The sequence below is a fragment of the Acromyrmex echinatior genome, chromosome 3, assembly GCF_024713525.1.
Source record: "Acromyrmex echinatior isolate Ae372 chromosome 3, ASM2471352v2, whole genome shotgun sequence".
Classification (NCBI taxonomy): Eukaryota; Metazoa; Arthropoda; class Insecta; order Hymenoptera; family Formicidae; genus Acromyrmex; species Acromyrmex echinatior.
The window spans coordinates 16,923,037-16,942,975 of NC_141854.1; the positions used below are offsets into that span (position 1 = coordinate 16,923,037).

Here is a 19,939-nt window from a genome sequence, read left to right on the forward strand (position 1 = left end):
AAATATATATCTCTATCTCTACAAATGTAAATTAACTTTAATCTTAATTTAATTTACTCTTTATTTTTTTTTATTGTTAGAATTAAAAAAAAAGAAAAAGACTCGAGATTAAAAGTAATTCACATTCATAGAAATTAGCATTTTAGCCAAATATGTTCACTAGTTAATTAAAAATATTTAATTTAAATTATCCAAATGACTTTTCATGCAATTCTTCATTTACTTTCTGTATTAATTTTATGTAATTACTTAAATAATATTAATTATAAGTTTAATTAAATTAGTTAACTTAAAAATAAATCAATTAATTAAAACTATCCGCATAAAAATCGCTTCATCGAAATACAAATAATTTTCTAAGGAAATTCTTTTAAAAAATCATTATGTCAAGGTCAAGATGCAAATAATTATTGATTTTCATGCATTTTTTATATTAAAAAAGCTGCCTTCTCGATCGAGGCTCTTGTTAGTAATGTGGACAATTCTTCGGGGAATTTTCATCTATGATTGGCTGCGCTGTCAAATAAAAACCACCCAGAAACGAGGGTGAGAAGGAGGGAGGTTCCCGACGAAAAGTTCCTACGTTACCACTAGATCATTCATCATTTTTCTCTCTTCTATTTTTTTCTTTTTACGAAATTCAGAATCTCTCCGTCAGCAATTCAGTGGCAGTTCTCCGTTTAACGTACGGTTTCTGCGGAGAGGAGGCGCTGTTCACTCACTCCATCAGCGATGACAGCGATCAGCCGTCGTCCCCGCTGACGGATTCAAGATGGCTGTGGAACGTCGTAGCGGAGAACGTCTCGGCAGCGTCGACGAGAACCCGTGATTCTTTCGCTACCTTTTTCTCTCCTTTCATTTTTTACATTATCTACGATAATCCGCCCATCGTGTGTCCTTCAACACCTGTTTCACCGAGGCTTGCCCGCGCATCCCTCCCGCAACGGTGCCGCTGATGAAGAGTCGCGAAAAAAATGGCGTCCTGCGACACTAGCTGATTACCGCAAGTACCTCCGATATCAGCGAGGAGGATGACTTCTCAAACTCTTCGGCGTCCTCGCCCCTGACTGACGTAAATCAAACTGGCGGTAAGTCTTGTCGTACTGTCACTTTCCTTCAAGACTCGCGTACGTAACTCGCGTCGTAAGGCAGTTGAGTTTATGTTGAACTTGACAACCCGACACGTCGCGTCTAACGTACGCGAGACACACGCAAGACGAGAAAATTCGCAAGAAGTATTTGGCGCGAAACGCTTCGTAATTGTCATCAGTACATTTGTTAAGTGTAAGTTGTACTTTACGAAGCGAAAAGAAAGTATTCATTTTTCTCGTACAATTATTTTCGAAAAGCTCCAGAATTCAATATATATATCCTTTTAGGTAATTTAAATTGTTTGTGTCTTGTTTATGACAATTTAATTTTAATTTAAATATCATATGCTTCTTGTCGGATAATATAGCTAAAATGAACAAAAAAGCATGTGAATCAGAGAATTGTGAGTCTTTCTGGTAGCATTCATTAAATAACATTATGCGTGGTATTATTAGTAGCAGCTGCTTATTGTAGTTGCAACAGAATGATAACACATATGTCAATAGTTCAAGCTGCATTATATTTATAGATGATACTCAATAGGATAATTGGATATGGATATACATATATATATATATACAATATATATATATATATATATATATATATATATATATATATATATATATAGCATTCATGTTTTATTTAATTCATAGACATGTAGATTTTGCAAAATATACAAGACATATATAAGATCTGTTCTTTTTAGCTGAACTTTTGCATTTGTAATAGTCTGTTCATCTTTCTTTTTTTCTCTCTAAGAGGAAAGAAGAGGAAGAAAGATGAACTAGTGCAAAAGTTCAGCTAAAAAGAACAGGCCTCTAGATTAATTATACAAGTCTAATAATTATTTTTGTAATATATAAATTGTTTTTCTCAAACTAAACAATATTTTGTGTGTGTGTGTGTGTGTGTGTATTAATTAAGTTAGTTTATTTAAAAATAAAGTTATTTTAAAGTTATTAAATATTTTGAACATTCTTTATATTTCTGTATGATATATGTAATTTTCACCTTTTTCCATTACTTTAATGTTATATTTCTGAATTTTGAATTATTATTAACTTTTTGAATCCTATCAGATTATCAATATGACTCCTCAATTGAATCGGAAGCGTGGCTCGTCTGTCAGCTTTACTCGAGCAAAGGATAGCGAAGATGCCGAGGATGAGATTCACATATCTCTGGCACCATATATACAAACATATCTAGCGCATAGTAACCAGGGATTGGGATGCTGCGGTATCAGTTTACCTGTGCCATTTGAACGTGCAGCACCACGGTCCTGGTGGAATCCCAGATTTGATTCGGAAATCCTTGAGGAACAGTTTAAGAGAAGTGCCTTTCCTCAAATTAGATTAAGATTTCGGTTTGTATTAATACAATTTATATAACATGTAAAATTATATATACATGATTGGGAATATTATTATTGGACCAATCATTAATTCTTTGATTATAATGAAAAATAATTTGAATATTTCTGATTAATCATTATTTTTTATAGGTACGCTCTCACATATATCTTGCTAGTGTCTTTATCATGGTTAACGTATTTTGTGATAATTGGATTAGGAAACGATACATCGACGTGGGCAGTGATAGCAGGTGTTTTCGGTATTGTTGGCGTTATGGTTTCGGCAGTCCTTTATTTAACACATACAGACTATTACAAATGCTATGTATTACCAATTTCCTTGGGAGTTGCAACAACGCTCTGTTTCCTATCTTTACTCTTCCTTGCCTTAGTACCACCTTACGTGGATGGACTGACTCTGGTCGGACACTTTGCCTTATGCTCCGAGATCTTATTAGTCATTTATACAGTGCTGCCGATGCCACTCTATGCCTGCGTAGGGATATCCACACTGTACTCCTTCATGTTTGAGTTCCTGACTGCCTATTTGTATGGCTCGAAGGACGCGCGACACAGATTTTACACGAGTGAACGAATTGTACAAAATAATACTTCAGGAATTAATACGACGACAGAAGAGGAAGGGAGAACGTTGGTACTTACACACTCGTCTCTAAATGATCCTCTAAGTGTTGCTGGTCTACAGAATGTGATACGTAATTTTAGTGATTTTACTACAGCAATTAGTACAGAGGCGATGTCGAGATTGCGTGAACCCAGAGATACAGCGGAACCGAGATACTCAGAAACGGTGGCTCAACATTTATATGATGCTTTAAGTAACACGGATGTCTTAACGAGATTAAATTCTAGCATCCCAACCGTGATGACGATTACTAATTCCACCGTAAATTTATCGCCTGTAAATAATTACGTTAACAATAACTTATTCATCGATGATATTGATTTCTCTACGAATCTCGCAATAAGGATCTTGATGCAGATTTGTATTCACTTGATAGGAGTGCATATTTTGATAATGACCTTTGTGAGAATGCGTGGTACGTTTATGAAGGTCGGCCAATCCTTGTTGGTCCGTCGACAATTAGAAATGGAAAAGCAACTGAAGGAGAAAATGATACACTCTGTTATGCCGCCAAAGGTTGCGGATTGGCTTATGGAGGAGAGCGAGCGCGAGAGAGAGCGAGAGGACTCTTTAAAAAAAGGCTCGATACCGTCTAATAATACGGACATTCGTTCATTGTTTCGTCCGTTCAATATGCATTCAATGGAGGACGTCAGTATTCTATTTGCTGACATTGTCGGATTTACTAGGATGAGCTCAAACAAAACTGCGGAGCAATTAGTAGGCATCTTGAACGATCTGTTTGAACGTTTTGATGATCTCTGCGAACACCACGGTTGCGAAAAAATTTCTACGTTGGGCGACTGTTATTATTGCGTAAGCGGATGTCCAGAACCGAGATCTGATCATGCAAAATGTTGCATAGAAATGGGATTAGGTAGGCAGAATATTATTATATGCAATACTTTGATAATCTCATTGTAAAATTACAAGCCTGCTCTTTTCAACTGAATTTCTTACATGGTTTAGTTTTCTTCTTTTTCTCTCCACGTTGGAGAAAAAAAAAAAAAGTGAATGATGCAAAAGTTCATTTAAAAAGAACAGACTTTATTATAAATTTTATTTTAATAGCCATGATCGAAGCGATTAAACAATTCGACATCGAAAGACGCGAGGGCGTAAACATGAGAGTGGGTGTGCACACGGGCACAGTACTTTGTGGAATTGTAGGCACAAAGAGATTCAAATTTGACGTTTGGTCGAATGACGTGACTTTGGCAAATAAACTGGAGAGCACAGGAAAGCCCGGTCGTGTACATCTGAGTGAAAACACTTTGAGATTTTTGGGAGATCAATACATTACGGAAATTGGAGAAGTAGTCAATGGTAAGTAATGTGAAGAAAAGAAAGACTTAAATTGTACACGTGTGATTTTTTTATCTCTGTTTTAGGTGTTAAAACTTACTTTATCAGAGCACGTAAATCGGACTTTGTGAATCAATTTATCACGAATGTCACATCACCCAAGAGTATTTCGCCACTATTGCAATCACGAAATCGTCTGTCGTCGTGCAACAATCAGGCCAAGCCGCGACATCATTATCTCCATATGGTCACGAACGCCAGCAATTACAGAATGAAAGCTAATTCCTTGCCCAGTATCTTGGATTCTGAAAACGGCGGTGACATCATGAACGAAAAAGACGATTTGAACAAGAGTCCAACGTCTACCGCTAGTTATGGCAAAAAGAAAATGCGAAATAAACCGTGGAGATATTTGCAGAGACAACGGACAACCGAAGAAATGGCACCTCTAGAGATAGAAGAGGGAAGAAATATCGCTATGGAACGAGCAAAACCCGATTTTCAGATGTTTGAAGAATGCAATGGATTTAGACGGGTTGGTAGCTCGTTACTCTCTTTCCTAACTGTTGGTTATTTTGTGATGATCAATATTTATGATCGCTTCGCAGGTCCCTCTAAACAGTAGCGTTGAAATGGACCCGAACCCTGTACCTTCTAGTCCTTTATTATCTGGTCAAGAGCCGATTAGTAACGCTTCTTCCATTTGCAGTAGAAAAGACTCCGGTATTAAGAGCAATAGCAGGCGAAGTAGTATACAACAGCAGGTACGTTTTTGTAAATTTCCTTGTATATCTTTTATCACTGGATTTTTACTTTATCTTGATTTTTTTGTAGTTATTCCTAATGAATAGCATGACCCAAGGTGATCTATTGGGACATAGAGTCAGTGGCTATTATACTTCTAGTTCAACATTAAACTCTACTCATGAACCTTCGTCATCAGTGCCCCCTTATCCGTTTCCTCCGATGGTAACTGATACATTCGGTGCATGCTTTCATAAATTACGGAAGCAATCCGATCTCCAATTAATTAGGTAAGATATATCATTCTTCGATACGTCTTACAAATCGCGATGGATGTTTTTTAAAAATTATATTTTGTTTGAAGGTGTGTTCAAGACAATGTGAGTTCTCAGCGTTCGTATTTTGTTAAACCGCCATTGTCAAGCGTTACTCTCTTTTTCAAGAACAAGGAAATGGAGAAGGAGTATCGAGAGAACGCGCACAAAGCTAACGAGGGCATTGGCGATAATCCGCCTACCTTGGCCACCTCGAGATTCAACACGTACATCGACATTTTGATATCAGCCTTGGTTTACACGGCCATCACAATCTCGTTGTTCCTTCTGTGTGAACCGACGATTTACTACATCATGTTCTCTATGCTGGCCATCACCGTTCAAGTGATCGCGGTGTCACTCTGCATTCGGCAACTCCTCTATCCGAACACGACTCACGCAACGTTCACGCAAAGGATCTTCAAGTTTTTCTCCCGGTGGTATCCGTGGCATGTGTGCGGCGCGATTTTGGTCGGTTTACCGATTATTTCCATCTTGCTGAATTTCACGTGCAACAATTTCCGAAACCTCAACAACTTTGAGTATTACTACAGTTACCTGATCTTTGTTGGACTGGTCCACTTCTGCAATTTTACACAGCTCAACTGTTGGATGAAAAATCTGCTAGTCACTCTTACTGGCATACTATTTATATGTCTTGTGCTGAGTCACATATCATCATATCAGGCGAATCTCAATAATAATAATAATAATAATAATAACGATAGCAACAATCATATCAACAACTCGCAGTTAGGCATGCCGAATTTTCTTAAATTGCTCGCAAGCGAATTGAATGATGGGAATTTTTCAATTGACACGAGAGATTTTTTTTCTTCTTCTATTTCGATGAAAACACCATCATCGGTCGCAAAATATAAAAGAGAAGCGTTGCCTACAACTCGTGAGATTTCTTATACCAAATATAACGAGAGATTGTACAATTCGGAGATATATCTGGATATGGTGCTGTTACTACTGCTAGTCTGGTTCCTGAATCGCGAGTTTGAGATTAGTTACCGATTGTGCTTCCACGGTAACGCGGTGGCAGCACGCGATAAGATGCGCGTGCAGTCAATGAAGAATCAAGCCGATTGGCTATTACATAACATCATACCCAAGCACGTGGCCGATCAGTTGAAGACCACTGCAAAGTACTCGCAGAATCATAAATCCGTGGGCATCATCTTTGCCAGTATCGTTAACTTTAACGAACTGTATGATGAGTCATATTTAGGTGGTAAGGAGTATTTGCGCGTGCTCAACGAGCTTATAGGCGATTTCGATGAGTTGTTGGAGAGGCCAGAGTACGCAAACGTCGAAAAGATTAAGACGATCGGCAGCACCTTTATGGCTGCGAGCGGCTTGAATCCGCAAGTGAGGGAGCAGAGTGAGCACGAATACACGCATCTGTTCCAATTAGTGGATTTTGCCGTGGCAATGCACAAAGTGATATACGACTTCAATCGGGATCTGTTGGGTTTCAAGCTGATCCTGCGAATCGGTTTTAACTATGGCGATGTTACGGCTGGTGTGATCGGTGCTACCAAGTTGTACTACGATATTTGGGGCGACGCAGTCAACATAGCGTCGCGAATGGACTCCACTGGGGTCACTGGTAGGATACAAATAGCCAGCAATTGCCTGAACATCTTATCGGAACGATACGAATTTGAACCGCGCGGACAGGTGTACGTTAAAGGCAAGGATAATATGGATGTATTCCTGTTGTTAGGAAAAAAGAAGAATGTTAATATGACCGACATTTGAAGATTCAGTGTCGATTATACTGGTATTTTCCTATGCGATGATATTACATGTCGATAATTGACGCTATTCGCGGCCTGCAGCAATTATAACGTTTAGATTATATCTGTCCATTAGTATTTGGATATTTTTCATAATTTAACATTTTGAATTGAATTATTAATCTCCTTGCCTTTCATTTTCAGTTATTTTATTTATATATTTACGTAATGTCATACGGAACAAAAATATTTTTCTTCAATAATATTTACATTTTCTTATCAAAATATGAAAAGAAAAAAAATAATTTTCTTCTTTTTGATAAATATTTGATAAAAATAAAATCAGATATAATTGAAAATCTCGAAGAAAAGAATTAGGAAATGGTAAAATTTATAAATATTTTATTATTCAATTTATATACATCTCAAAATTCAAATTCACATTTTTTTTAACGTAAAACTGAAATATGTATAGATATTGACGATGGACAGATCTAACAATCGACTTTTATAGATTCGTCTCATTGATTCGTATCATTGATCAGGGAGATGTATGCATGTGAAATGGGTGAGAAAACAAACGAAACAGAATATCTTTTTGCAAAGCAGTCGTTACATGTGCTACTGGAAAAAATGCCTTATTCATTGACTGCTCAAACTGTTAGCGAAAGATATTTATTAACGAGAAATATTACACTGTATTTTTATAAAAATATCGAACGAAATGTTTAAAAAAAAAATATTGTAAGAAATTATCTGAGATCTGCCTTTGTCTCAAGTACAAAACAGAATCAGTGGTGAAGGAATCTTTTTTAGAAGTGTTTTACGTTATTGAGCATTGAAATGGTAATTATTTATGTATATGTGTGTACATATATATATATATGTATGTATGTATGTATATGTATATATATGTGTGTGTATATATATATATATATATATATATATATATATATATGTATGTATGTATGTATGTATGTATATACATATATATATATATATATATATATAGAGAGAGAGAGAGAGAGAGAGAGAGAGAGAGAGAGAGAGAGAGAGTATATAGATGCCATGATAAATTTTTTGCACGAATATATGTATATAAATGTTGAACTTGAAGTGTAATTGATATCTATTTTTTAAATCAAATCACGTGAAAAGAAAACATCCTTCTCGATCACAATCGAAACACTCATGCGAATAGCTTAAAGAAGTTAATATGTGGCATTTTATCCTATTCGATATTCTAAGAGCAACAGCGAAGAGCGTCCGACGCGATAAAAGTTCAACGAAGTTCGAGTACCCCGTTAATTATGAATTAAATAAATTTATAAAAGTAATTTTAAAGAATATGAATTTACACAGTTTTGTCTTCCTATCTGATATTATGACACATTACGTACAAAATAATACAAAGTGTCACTTGAAACTCAATCTATATAGAACAGATGGAAACGAACGAATAATGAAATTTTTATTTTACAAATTTATATTTTAGATTATAAACAACGAAAAGTGATTTTATCAAATCATTTTAGAACAGGTAGAAATGAACAAATAACAATTGAAATTTATATCTTAGATTATGAATGATGAAAAATGATTTTACCAAAGATCAATAACTAACGATTCAGGCTACGGACGTGTGCATATGTATACGTAGCTTAAAATATACAGGTAGAAATGATATACATGCCGTGGAATAAAGATTAAATCACATACATTCCAAATGTAGCTTGCGACAAACGTGCTCGCGAATACAAATTATAATTAATACAATAAAATGCTTCTTGTCGCTGTTGACTAAACATCTTTGCTATTATATCTAGACATAAAACTGCTACGTCGGATTCCAAAGAGTATCTTGCTGCATTTTCTTTTTAATCTCAATGATAGGTGACGCGTTGGGATTTATGCTCTGTAGAAAATAGTATGTGTGTGCGTGCGCATGTGTGTATAATTGCATATATATTTGTATTTATATATGTACAGAATTTTGAGGATTTATCCGAAAGACTATATTAACAAAAGTAGTTAGGTGTTTGCGTTTATATAAATACAGTGCAAGCATAATGCGATAAATGGTCTGGGTCGTAACTTCTGTAACATTGTATATACGTCTGCATGTAATATGCTTGTATTGATACGAGAATTCTAATTGTGGTCTTAATGAGCAGCGTTTAATTCAACGGAATACTTGTTTCCATGTAAAAGTAATAATGTCAATTTTATATATATATATATATATATATATATATATAAAATATATGTAATATATATAATAAAAGAAGGAACCTGAATGTCAGTTCCAATCTCTGTAAATACATATATGCTGTAAAATATTTATAACTTGTGTAAAATAATTTTTTTCGAAAGATATAATCTCTTTGAAAAGAGAGATTTGAAAGAGAGCTGCGATATTGTATTGTATTTTGTGATGCATTGCTTTGATTTGTTGTATCGCAAAATTTACGTGAAATATTTCTACGATTACAGTCAATTATAAGATTTTACGAATTTTTCAAATACGAACAGATAATAGCTTATATTACGAAAACGTGCTCGCAAATGGTGATCTATGTATAATGTACATATATTATGCTTGCCGATCTGTGGAATGAGAGGGATACATACACATAACGAAATATCAAATAAAATATTGTAAACCGCATATATATTTATCGAGAGAGAGAGAGAGAGAGAGAGAGAGAGAGAGAGAGAGAGAGAGAGAGCGTGTACAGTTCTACGAACAATGAGGCAGAGACTTCAGGCTATATTGAGACGTATATATAATTATTGTCAATGCAATTTCTTTATTACAATATAATATATACAAGATTATACCATTGATTTTATTATAACTGATGTACAAAAAACAGGCAAGTTCATGAAAACAAGTGGATTCTCATCTTCTTCTCGCCTGGCACAAATCGTTGGAATATTAATATTATGACAAAACTTAATGTGTGATTAATTTGTTTATATGTACGTAAGTATACATATAATATACATATTATACAAGGTGTCTGGTAAAGACCGTAACAACGCTTAAGGATAGACTTCTGAGAACATTTTGAGATAAAAATTCTAATATCAAAATGTTGAGGCAATAATAATTTTTAAATTGTAAACACTTAAAGTTATCAAATCGTAAAATTCATGCATTCAGATGTGATTCAACGGAAAATTCAACTACAAGCGCAAACTTTATGCGGTATTATTTGCTAATTTTAAGTGTTTACAATTAAAAACCTATTATCTTACCTAATCTCGATATCTTAGTATTCAATTTTCGTTTTAAAATGATCTCGAGAATCAACTTTTAAGCGTTGTTACAGTTTTAACCGGACACCCTGTATATAAATTATACAATATATATTATATATAAAATATGTATACTGTTTATGTACATATATATATAAACAATCATGAAAAACTAATAATACGGATAATTTTCAGTTAAATGTACAATATGATTTCATGTATCACATTTTTATAAGTTAATTAACTTAAGTGACTAATAGAATTTTCAAAAATATTACATAAATTCAATTCTGTTTTGCAATTCAATAAAGATCAAAGTTGGTTGTGAGCAGACTTTTGCAATACCAGAAATGGTTCGGATAATTATCATTTGATGATAATTATCCGGATTCCTAAATTATCATAATTGATTGTTGTGCCATACTTTGTAATATTATCTTGATCACGTAATGTGGCATATGATTTTTAAAAAGAAAATAAGTGCGATACTTTGTGTATGACACGTTATGAAAAATTGGTAATGTGATACGTTTTTTCGATGTATATAGTGTATACACGTGTGTATCAGGTGTTCCTATTGTAGCAAAAGTTTGTTCTTCTTATGGAAGAATGTAACGGAAAGGAAACACATTGTTAACGTGTTATTTTTTTCGTCATCGATGCTTTATCGATAAAAAAAAAGTTAAATGCTTCTGATGATATCTTCCATCGCATTATTATGAGTAATGGAATCCTTTTCTTTTTCATCAATTATAAATCAATAACTACCCTTCTCACACAATCTACCGATCGCATACTCATTTCTAAAAGCGCAGTGGAATGCTTGAGAAAGTAGTGCGACTACTAATGCAAAAACTTGCCAGTTTATCGGATTCAAAAGATGTCGTGTCATGCAGACTTTCTCATAAAGAGGAAAAATAAACACGTGAGATAGAAATCAAATATAATGATTACTTACAAGTTCGCTTTATGTGTAGAACATGCATCCTAGTCGGACAAACGAGAGAATAAAACTTTTTCGAAATGAATTAAAAACATTTTTGATATGTGATATTGCGATGTAATTTTGATGGTGATTCGTATGTGATTCGGATTTAAAAAAGATTTAATATTCTAAATACACATTCAAATTGGAACACTTGCAACAGTTCATGTGCAATCGGTTACCTACTTCTTAACTCATTAATTGTCATTTGCGCGCTTATCGTTATTTCGCATTTATATTAATAATAATAATATACAGATGTATGTTCCATATGTTCTCTGTATAGATGGTATATGTATATATATACATATCCATATCCTCTCGACTAAAACTGCCGTCTCGACTTGTACGTAAATACAGTATCGTGTAAATTTAATGAATTTAATTTGTACCGCGGTTTTCGATTATATGTCGCGAGAAGACGACTGTAAGGAAGACGTTGATCGACTTTTCGTGTACATATTCTTCGGCGTCGATTCATGCCTTGAAAAAAAAATCAACGAAATATGACATCCGAAATATATACATATATATATTATGGCAAGTATTCGAAACGCGGTTATAATGATGTTAGTGCGTATTTAGCATAGTCATATAATTCGCGTTATATATACTATAGAATTTCAGAAATAAAAGCGCGCATTTATTGGTAAAAGCGCGTTCTGAAAATACGGGCATATATATATTTAGGCTATTTCAAAATTTACTGTAGTACTGAAAATCTATAGTTTGCGTTATGTGTTTTATAAATTTTTAATACTGGCAGTAAATTTTGAAACACAGCCTCTCTGTGTGTGTGTGTGTGTTGTGTAGACGAGCGATTACATTCGTTCTCTTCTATTCTGGCATAAGCTCAACCACTACAAGATTTTATTGTACAATATGTATATATTTATGTATATAAAGAAAATATATATATATATGTGTGTGTGTGTGTGTGTGTGTGTGCGCGCGCGCGCGTATGTGTGTGTGTGTGTGTATATATATACATATACATACATACATACATACATACATACATACATACATACATATATATATATATATATATATATATATATATATATATATATATGACACCGATGTAATGAACTATACTTCGAGATCCTTAGTAGTATAATAGAATGTTCTTTTTAGCTGCCCTTTACAATTATTTTTTCTTCTTTCTCATAAACATACTTATATTTTCATTTTAAGTACCAATAAAAATAAAGATTTTCTAAAAAGAACAAATCTATCATGATACGAACACTATGGACTTCGGAGATATAATTTAGAACATAGTAAAGAAAAATAAGAAATATACTACAGTTTACAATTCGGTTTTGCACACATCAGTCACAGCTCGGACTCACGTATTGTTTCATTTATACAAAACAATGAAATTCACTTTGCAGTTTTTTTAAATCGCTCGCTTTTGTGTATATTGTAAAATTTTACTCATATTTTTAATCTTATCACAATAGTCTCTTACATTTCATGTACAATGCTTTTGTAATTCCGACGAACCTTTACATTTTGCATGTTTGCCATACAGTATTGTGTGATGCATTTGGAATTTTTGTTGTAAAATAGTGATTAAAAATGGACATTGAAAGAATGATAACCCATGAAAAAATTAACACTACCTGAGAGATCGAATGCTCGGTCTTGAATACAAATAACAAGACGGAACGCGAACAATGTCGGCTATGTCGTTCTTCCTGCGCGAGTCTTTAAAATTAGTTACAATAAATAATAGTAATGACAGAATATGTAGTGTAAAAGTTATCTACACTTATCTATTTCATCATTTATATCATTATAATCGATTTCAGAATAAAGAAAGTGCAGAAAAATTTTTCCAATTGTTCATAATAAATATACAACTATATGAATTAAATGTGTGTTAAAATTTATAATCCAAGATTTAATTTCGAGCATTTAGTGATTGAGTAGGGGCATAATATGCCCAAAGATTCCGAAGATATCACCTTGATTTTTCATGACAATTACAATTTTATTAACATTCACGTGTTATTATTTGTTTCGTTTTACAATATACATCTTTTAAAAAATGCTTATTGAAAGAATACAAATAAAAATAATGAAATCTGAAATTTATAATTGCATGTAAATCTGAGATGATACATCGAGCACTTTGACACGGTTTATTTATGACTATAAATCATAAAGAAATTTGTGATTTTCCTAAAAAGAAACGCACTATTTCAACAGTTTTGGATCGAACGTTTTTTTCTGCGCCACATCGTATGGCAATCCTAGAAGAGACTTTTTCATAATAACTTATAATTACTTATCGAGTTAAACCAGCTATGCAAAATATGATTTTCTAAAATTGTCTGCTACGTAGATCCAGCGAATAGTGCTGTTATTCCCGTGTCAGCAGCATTCTTCGAGATCTCATCCACCCGCACCGGTTGAGACTTACCAGATACTTCTATCCGTGGTAAATTGTCTATTTTGACTTCTTTACGAAACAATTGACCTACACTTCTGCCGATAAGCTGTAAAAGATGAATTAAGATCTTATATCGTTATTATTATTAAACGATTTAAATGAAAAAATTATAAGATTCAATGAAAGAACTGTGAAAATGATTCACTTTACACAGAAATTTTTTACAAAACTTCAAATACAAACTTTAAGTCAAAGGATTAGCTAGGATATATAAACATCTTTTGGCTATTACAATCATATACCTGATTAGTAATTTTCTTGAAGAGATCCTTCTTTCCCTTTTCGACTTTGTTGCCTTTCGTGCTGACCACCGACATTTTCTCATCGAAGCGTTGCAAGTCGGCAGGATTGACCCCCGGGATTTGCTGCATCACCTCGATGATGTTCGGAAACTTAGGTCTTAGGCATTCGTAGACCTGCGCGCCCAGAGTGATAAGGGAACCTTGATTGGCTTCATGCTGACCATGCAGTTGTAAACCTTGAAGAACAGCGACCATAATGTGTGCTGCCATAGAAGGAGTGAGACTGCCGTCAGCTGCCAGAGCTCGGACCATGGGTCCAGTTAACATTGTAGCCTTGAGACTCGCGTTTGAATCATTCCATGCGAGCGCTCTAGAGATATTAGAACATATTATTAACCAATAAGTTATTTTTAAAAAAAGTAAAAAAAAAAGAATTAAATTCCTCCGATTTCACAATAAAATCAACGATATTTCTATTCATTATGATTATATTTTACCCTAGTACGCATAGCACGATGCTATGACAAGTGGACGGATGACGCAAAATGGAAGTTCCGAGTTCGCTGACGACCTCGGCAACGATACTGTTTCCCCGAGAAAGAGGTGGGTCTACAGCCATTCCTCCGCTGTCTTGTTCCATAATATCCGGAGGTGCGGCATCGCTAGCGGCTCCGCCGACCAGAGCCACTTTTAACACGTCTACAAAGTCCCTAGTCAAATTTCTGTTAAGCATATCGTCGATGACTTCTTGCGTATCGGTGTTCTCCTCATCCAGACCGGATTCGTACAGATGCGCTATGTACTGCCACTTTGCGCTTAATCTTTGGCACACTAGAAAAAAATCGCAGTGATTGAAATGATAAGATACATGATCGTTTTACTTAACTTAATTTTATTCGATACGGTGCAAAAAATAAGAAAATGAAAAATTGTTTTGATCACTCACTGTGTGTGGATACGTGAGCCAGTACAGGTAGTAGTACGCTCTCATAAAAAGCCGGTGGGCATGAGTATATAAATGGCTTCATAAACACGCGTATAATCGGCCGTAGTCTATAATCTGGAATCACCTGAAAGAGACAGAGATATATGAATGATTAATATACATTAACTTAAAAAAAGAATTTTATATATATATACTTTTTTGAAGGGGGGGATAGGAGATTTGTATAGTTCAATTAGAGTTAAAAATTTGTGAATTTAATTCGAAGGAAGGAATAGACACAGTTCAGGTATTATTTATTATATTTAAAATGTATAAAAAATTCATTTGTAATACAAAATTTATTAAAAATATAAGTTTCCTGTGTATCATTAAAGATATACAGAAAAATTTATGAAAATTTCGAGTTTTGCCGGAAACCTAAAATAATATTAGAAAAATATTATTTTAAAATGATAAATAACATCAATTTTAATACGAAAATTAAAGTTTTGCATTTATGTTGTTACCATTTTGTAACAACATACATCTCTAATAATCTATTTTAAGTTCAATCTGAGCAAAATATAAATATAAATTAGATCGGAAAATAACAATTACTTTTTTTAGAAATAAAGGAATCGTGGCAAAACGCGAGACACTTGTATTCAATGACATAAAACTTATATTTTTAATAAGTTTTGTATTACAAATTAATATTCCACATTTCAAATACAATACTTAATACTTAATCGAAGATCTATTTAAACCTTTTTTTGATATAAATTCGCAAATTTTATTTTTAATTTAATAAATTTCCTATCTATCTTGATTTAGAAGATAATTACTGAAACAAAACGTTATTAAATTACCTCCATGTTCGAAAAAACTGAGTTTAATAAGGCCGGTGCTAGTCCAGGCAACTGATAAAAATCTCGACCGATCATGTGACAGCCACTACCTAACATATGGTAGCATTGATCATGAACTGTACTCAGGAATGATTGCATTCGAACTAGAGAAGTGCTTAAGACCTGATCTGTTTCACTGTTGTTGTCATTAGTTATACTAACGCCCAAAAGATTCGCCTTTTCAGATTCCAAAAGTCCATAAGCATTTTTGTAGCCCTAGAAAAAATACAGATATATTTAGCAATTTTTAACAAGAACAAGACATCAAGATATTCAACGCAATTCTGTCATTTTACTCGGAACGATTAGTTTTTCGATATTTCCACGTCGAAGAGGATAAAATGTTGCGTACGCTCACATCTTAAAATTTAATTTGTAAAATATTAAATACTTATTACTATTGCATAAACACATTTCTCTGACATAAAACAATTACAATATAAACTTCATTTCATGCTAAATGTTTATGTATCCAATTTAGTCTCAATTGATTAGTAACAGTAGCAATTGTGTCACCTCAGATAGAGCAGCAAGAGCAGCATGACTGAAGAGACCATTCATCGTTCGCAGTAGCGCAAACAGTGTTGGTAGAATAGGGATTATATGAGGTGTTGCTGGATTTCGATATACCGGATTGCCACTCTCGCTGAGCGCGGCTACGAAGCCACCCCTGGCCGCGCGATCGGGATCTTCTGGGATTGAGCATCGTTTAACTACACTCAGCACAGTGCAAATACACATCATGAGATCGCTGCGATTGCGTTTAGCTGGATCTTCCAACGCGTTCTCCACCGGTGGTCTGTCCAATCCCACAAACTGCATAAGCTCTAGCGGTCCCTCGAACCATTCTGTGCCTAGAGCGATGAACTTACTGGATGAATCACTGATCACCTCCGTAACGAATCGAGTCTGTCTCTCGTAATCGCAAAAATGATTCGAGATAAGGAGCAATGCTTCGTATAGCATGACACTCTCCATTCGAGACAACGGACTTGGTTCGCGAGTCAAACTGCGCACCATTGTGTGTATCTGCTCGAATACTGGCAATAACAACAGTGGATACTTGAGACTGATCTTCACCATCAGACTGGCTGCATGTCGTCGCACGCTTTTGGACGCTCGTGATCGATTATTTTCGTTCTCACCAGGCGCCTCGAATACTAATGCAGCAAAGATCTTCTCAAGGACACGCGGTAAGATAGCAACACCCGGCATAGCCATTGAGCCAGTTGACATCGACAGAAATACGAAGAGTGCGCTTATACAAGAGAGTAGAGCGGATAGAAGCAAAGGATCTTGCGGTGAATAACCTAGACAGAGTTCCAATAACTGTAGACCCGTCTGTACGCTCGGCCGCTCATTGATTAGCAAGATCCTGGACACAACAGAGTCTAATGCATGCGCGAGGGCTTCCCATTCAAGATACTCTCGATCGTTCTGATCGCTCTTGTACTGCAGGTTTGCCATACCCTTGGTGATCTTCGCGGTCAGCCATTGTTGTACATATGTAAACGTTACTAAAGGTGCCACCATAGTTGCGTGTCTAAATCCTTCTAACAAATCCATTCTGAAGCGATGCAGAAAAACGTTAAATTCTTCCTCCGAGTCATAATCAACGAGGCAGTATGTGGTCATGCCGTTACTTTGTCTACCATGTGGATATGTAACGCGGATCAACTTAGGTGCGGTATGCTCCACGTACTTGGGCACGTATGTAAGCAATAACGAGTCTGTCTTGATCTGTTCGTGTTTAAACAGCATTACCCAAATCACATTCGCTAAATGCGTGAGCGTAAGGCTCGGATACATGGTGAACGTGAGCACGGTATCCAGAAAGAGATTGAAATGCGTCGGCCGTATGCTAGAGGCATCATCTTTTCCCCACAAGGCGCAAAGTTGTGTTGCCATACCAGTCAGTACCTGAAATAACAATCACACGAATGATGATCGATTTTTCATAGCTGCTGAAATTACAAGATGAAATATCTTTATCGAATATTAATAATGCGATTATAACAAATACCTGTGTGAGCTTCTTTAAAAATAAGTAATGATTTTCATGGAAATTTGTAGGTCCAGCCAGAGGCGGTGGAGCAGTGGCTGCAGTATAAATATATCTCAAAGCCTCTTCTGAGAATAAGATCATCAATTGCTTTCGATCTTCGGCCTTGCCTTTACGATTTACAATTTGAAGCAGACATTCAGCAGCAGAACACTGAAATATAGGATCTCTCAATAGGAGGCATAATATCTGCAACAATCTTCCATCCTCGGCCATTACATGATTTATAGAAACCCATTCGACAAATCCAGTTAACGTGGATAGCACTACCTGTTATAATGATACAAATTTTAATTGAAAAAACAATCATTAGACAGGACATGCATCCTTTTCATAAAAACCTACTTGAACGACTTTACTATGTGCCGCAGCTTCAGATGTCTGTCCTAAGGCACTTTTCTTCTGAAACTCTGAAAAGTGTTGCTCCATTAGTCTCAGAAAGAAGCTAAAGATTTCGGCCATGTTCGTAGTCAACGCTTGATATATATCTTTCCTTCTTTGATTTGATTCAAGTGTCTGCAGGAGTGCTACATCTTCTACTAATCTGAGGAATACCAACAGGACTAACTCAGTTTGGCTCTCGCCTTGTGTGCAAGCCTGACTGAGCTCGGCTAACAATGTGGGCCACTGTTGAGGCCATTCACGCTTTATCATCTCAACTACGACACGCGACAGAGCATCTTTTATATGTGCCTCTTCCTGCAACAGTGGTTGGGTGCCTTCTTGAAGTAATTTCATCGCATTCTCCTTGATGAAAATCTTTTCTGACTGAGAAATTTGTGTCCATCGATACTTCACACAATGCTCCATCAACTGCAAACCAAAGTGGCGCACCACTGAGCTCCTCTCGGGTGATTTCTGTGCCAAGTACAAGCCGCATTGCGCACATAACGGTGAAGATTCCTTGAACCTCTCACAGGCATTGTACATCTCCAGGCGTTGCGATTGAGATATACCAGGTGACATCATCATTTCGATCACTCGAGCCAGTTCTGCCGATATTTGGGCGACATCGCCTACTCCGAACTCCATTCCTACTAGCGCTGAAATATGAGGCAGATATGTTTAACTATAATAAGTAATGCTTGTTACATAATATCTTAACAACCACTTTATCTTTTTATTTTTTATCAAATCAAGGAAAATATAGAGAAAATAAACAGAGAATAAAAATATTTTGTTATATCTACAATAATTAATAACATATGTGTACTGCTTGTAACGAAAAAGATTGAACAAAAATTCTTGCACAAAAATTTTTCTCAATAATTAGCAATTGAAAATATCTAATATCATCATAATAAATACATAAAAATACGCAATCAAACAAATTTATTTTAATGATTTCCCCGAGCTTGTTTAACGAAAACAGATTGAATTATTCGGTGACTGGCTCTGAATTAGTACATATCAATGTTTCGCGTAATTTTGCGAAGCTGATGCAAGATATGTTAACGGAACATCAATCTGGAAGCCGGTATAAATAATCGAAACGAGGTTCGCTCACGCTGCATCCGCGAGGGCGTACGCAAGAAAATCGGCGGCGACGGGCGTTGCGCTCGTCGTTGGCGAGGTCGTGTCCTTCAATCGGGGAAAATTCACAGGCGGACACGCGCGAGCACACGCAGCGCAAACACGCGTGGAAGAAGCAGCTTGTCGCGTGCACGCGCTCGCTCACTTGCTCCCGTACTTACTCACCAAACTGACGCGAAACTGCGGTACGAGACGGAACTTGGCGGGGGCCGCGTGGACGGCGCGGGATTCTCTCCGGCGTCGCGCCGCGCGTCAATTCATACCTGGGTCCGTCTTCGGGAGGGGAACAAAAAAAATCGCAAAATCAACGCGCGCGATGCGACGATCGCGTGCTACGCTCGTCACACAACACTTTT

At 35.6% G+C, this 19,939-nt stretch overlaps 2 protein-coding genes across 5 annotated transcripts; one reads left to right on the forward strand and one right to left on the reverse strand.

Moving 5' to 3' along the window:
* Positions 1 to 196: 196 nt before the first annotated feature.
* Ac13E (Adenylyl cyclase 13E) lies at positions 197 to 7,931 on the forward strand. 3 transcript variants are annotated; one of them, XM_011063954.2, is made up of 8 exons: positions 197 to 1,088; positions 2,175 to 2,461; positions 2,600 to 3,972; positions 4,167 to 4,421; positions 4,487 to 4,935; positions 5,009 to 5,164; positions 5,235 to 5,434; positions 5,509 to 7,931. In XM_011063954.2, the coding sequence occupies exons 2-8, from the start codon at positions 2,184 to 2,186 to the stop codon at positions 7,226 to 7,228; spliced, it is 4,431 nt and encodes a 1,476-aa protein (XP_011062256.1). In that variant the 5' UTR covers positions 197 to 1,088; positions 2,175 to 2,183; the 3' UTR covers positions 7,229 to 7,931. The 3 variants fall into 3 exon arrangements, with proteins under 3 accessions (XP_011062256.1, XP_011062271.1, XP_087261017.1); XM_011063969.2 differs by lacking the exons at positions 197 to 1,088; positions 2,175 to 2,461 and having other exon boundaries at positions 2,870 to 3,104; positions 3,176 to 3,972; XM_087404891.1 differs by lacking the exons at positions 197 to 1,088; positions 2,175 to 2,461 and having other exon boundaries at positions 3,273 to 3,371; positions 3,472 to 3,972.
* A 5,359-nt stretch (positions 7,932 to 13,290) lies between these two features.
* On the reverse strand, positions 13,291 to 19,883 carry Ranbp21 (exportin-5-like protein Ranbp21). Of its 2 annotated transcripts, none has more exons than XM_087404897.1 (9): positions 19,749 to 19,883; positions 18,392 to 19,093; positions 18,012 to 18,316; positions 16,505 to 17,908; positions 15,950 to 16,204; positions 15,102 to 15,225; positions 14,653 to 14,986; positions 14,156 to 14,525; positions 13,291 to 13,959 (listed from the first exon to the last, which is right to left on the reverse strand). In XM_087404897.1, exons 2-9 carry the CDS (start codon positions 19,080 to 19,082, stop codon positions 13,798 to 13,800), a joined length of 3,645 nt encoding a protein of 1,214 aa, XP_087261023.1. In that variant the 5' UTR covers positions 19,083 to 19,093; positions 19,749 to 19,883; the 3' UTR covers positions 13,291 to 13,797. The 2 variants fall into 2 exon arrangements, with proteins under 2 accessions (XP_087261023.1, XP_087261022.1); XM_087404896.1 differs by lacking the exon at positions 19,749 to 19,883 and adding an exon at positions 19,558 to 19,694.
* Between the last annotated feature and the right edge of the window lie 56 nt (positions 19,884 to 19,939).

Coding starts and splice junctions, on each gene's coding strand:
- Ranbp21 (XM_087404896.1), bottom strand. Junction 18,317..18,391: donor TAGTAAAGTCGTTCAAGTAG/GTTTTTATGAAA, acceptor TATAACAGGTAG/TGCTATCCACGTTAACTGGA. Junction 15,226..15,949: donor CAGTTTTTTCGAACATGGAG/GTAATTTAATAA, acceptor TGTCTCTTTCAG/GTGATTCCAGATTATAGACT.
- Ac13E (XM_011063954.2), top strand. CDS start 2,184: ATGACTCCTCAATTGAATCGGAAGCGTGGCTCGTCTGTCAGCTTTACT. Junction 2,462..2,599: donor CAAATTAGATTAAGATTTCG/GTTTGTATTAAT, acceptor TATTTTTTATAG/GTACGCTCTCACATATATCT. Junction 5,435..5,508: donor TCCGATCTCCAATTAATTAG/GTAAGATATATC, acceptor TTTTGTTTGAAG/GTGTGTTCAAGACAATGTGA.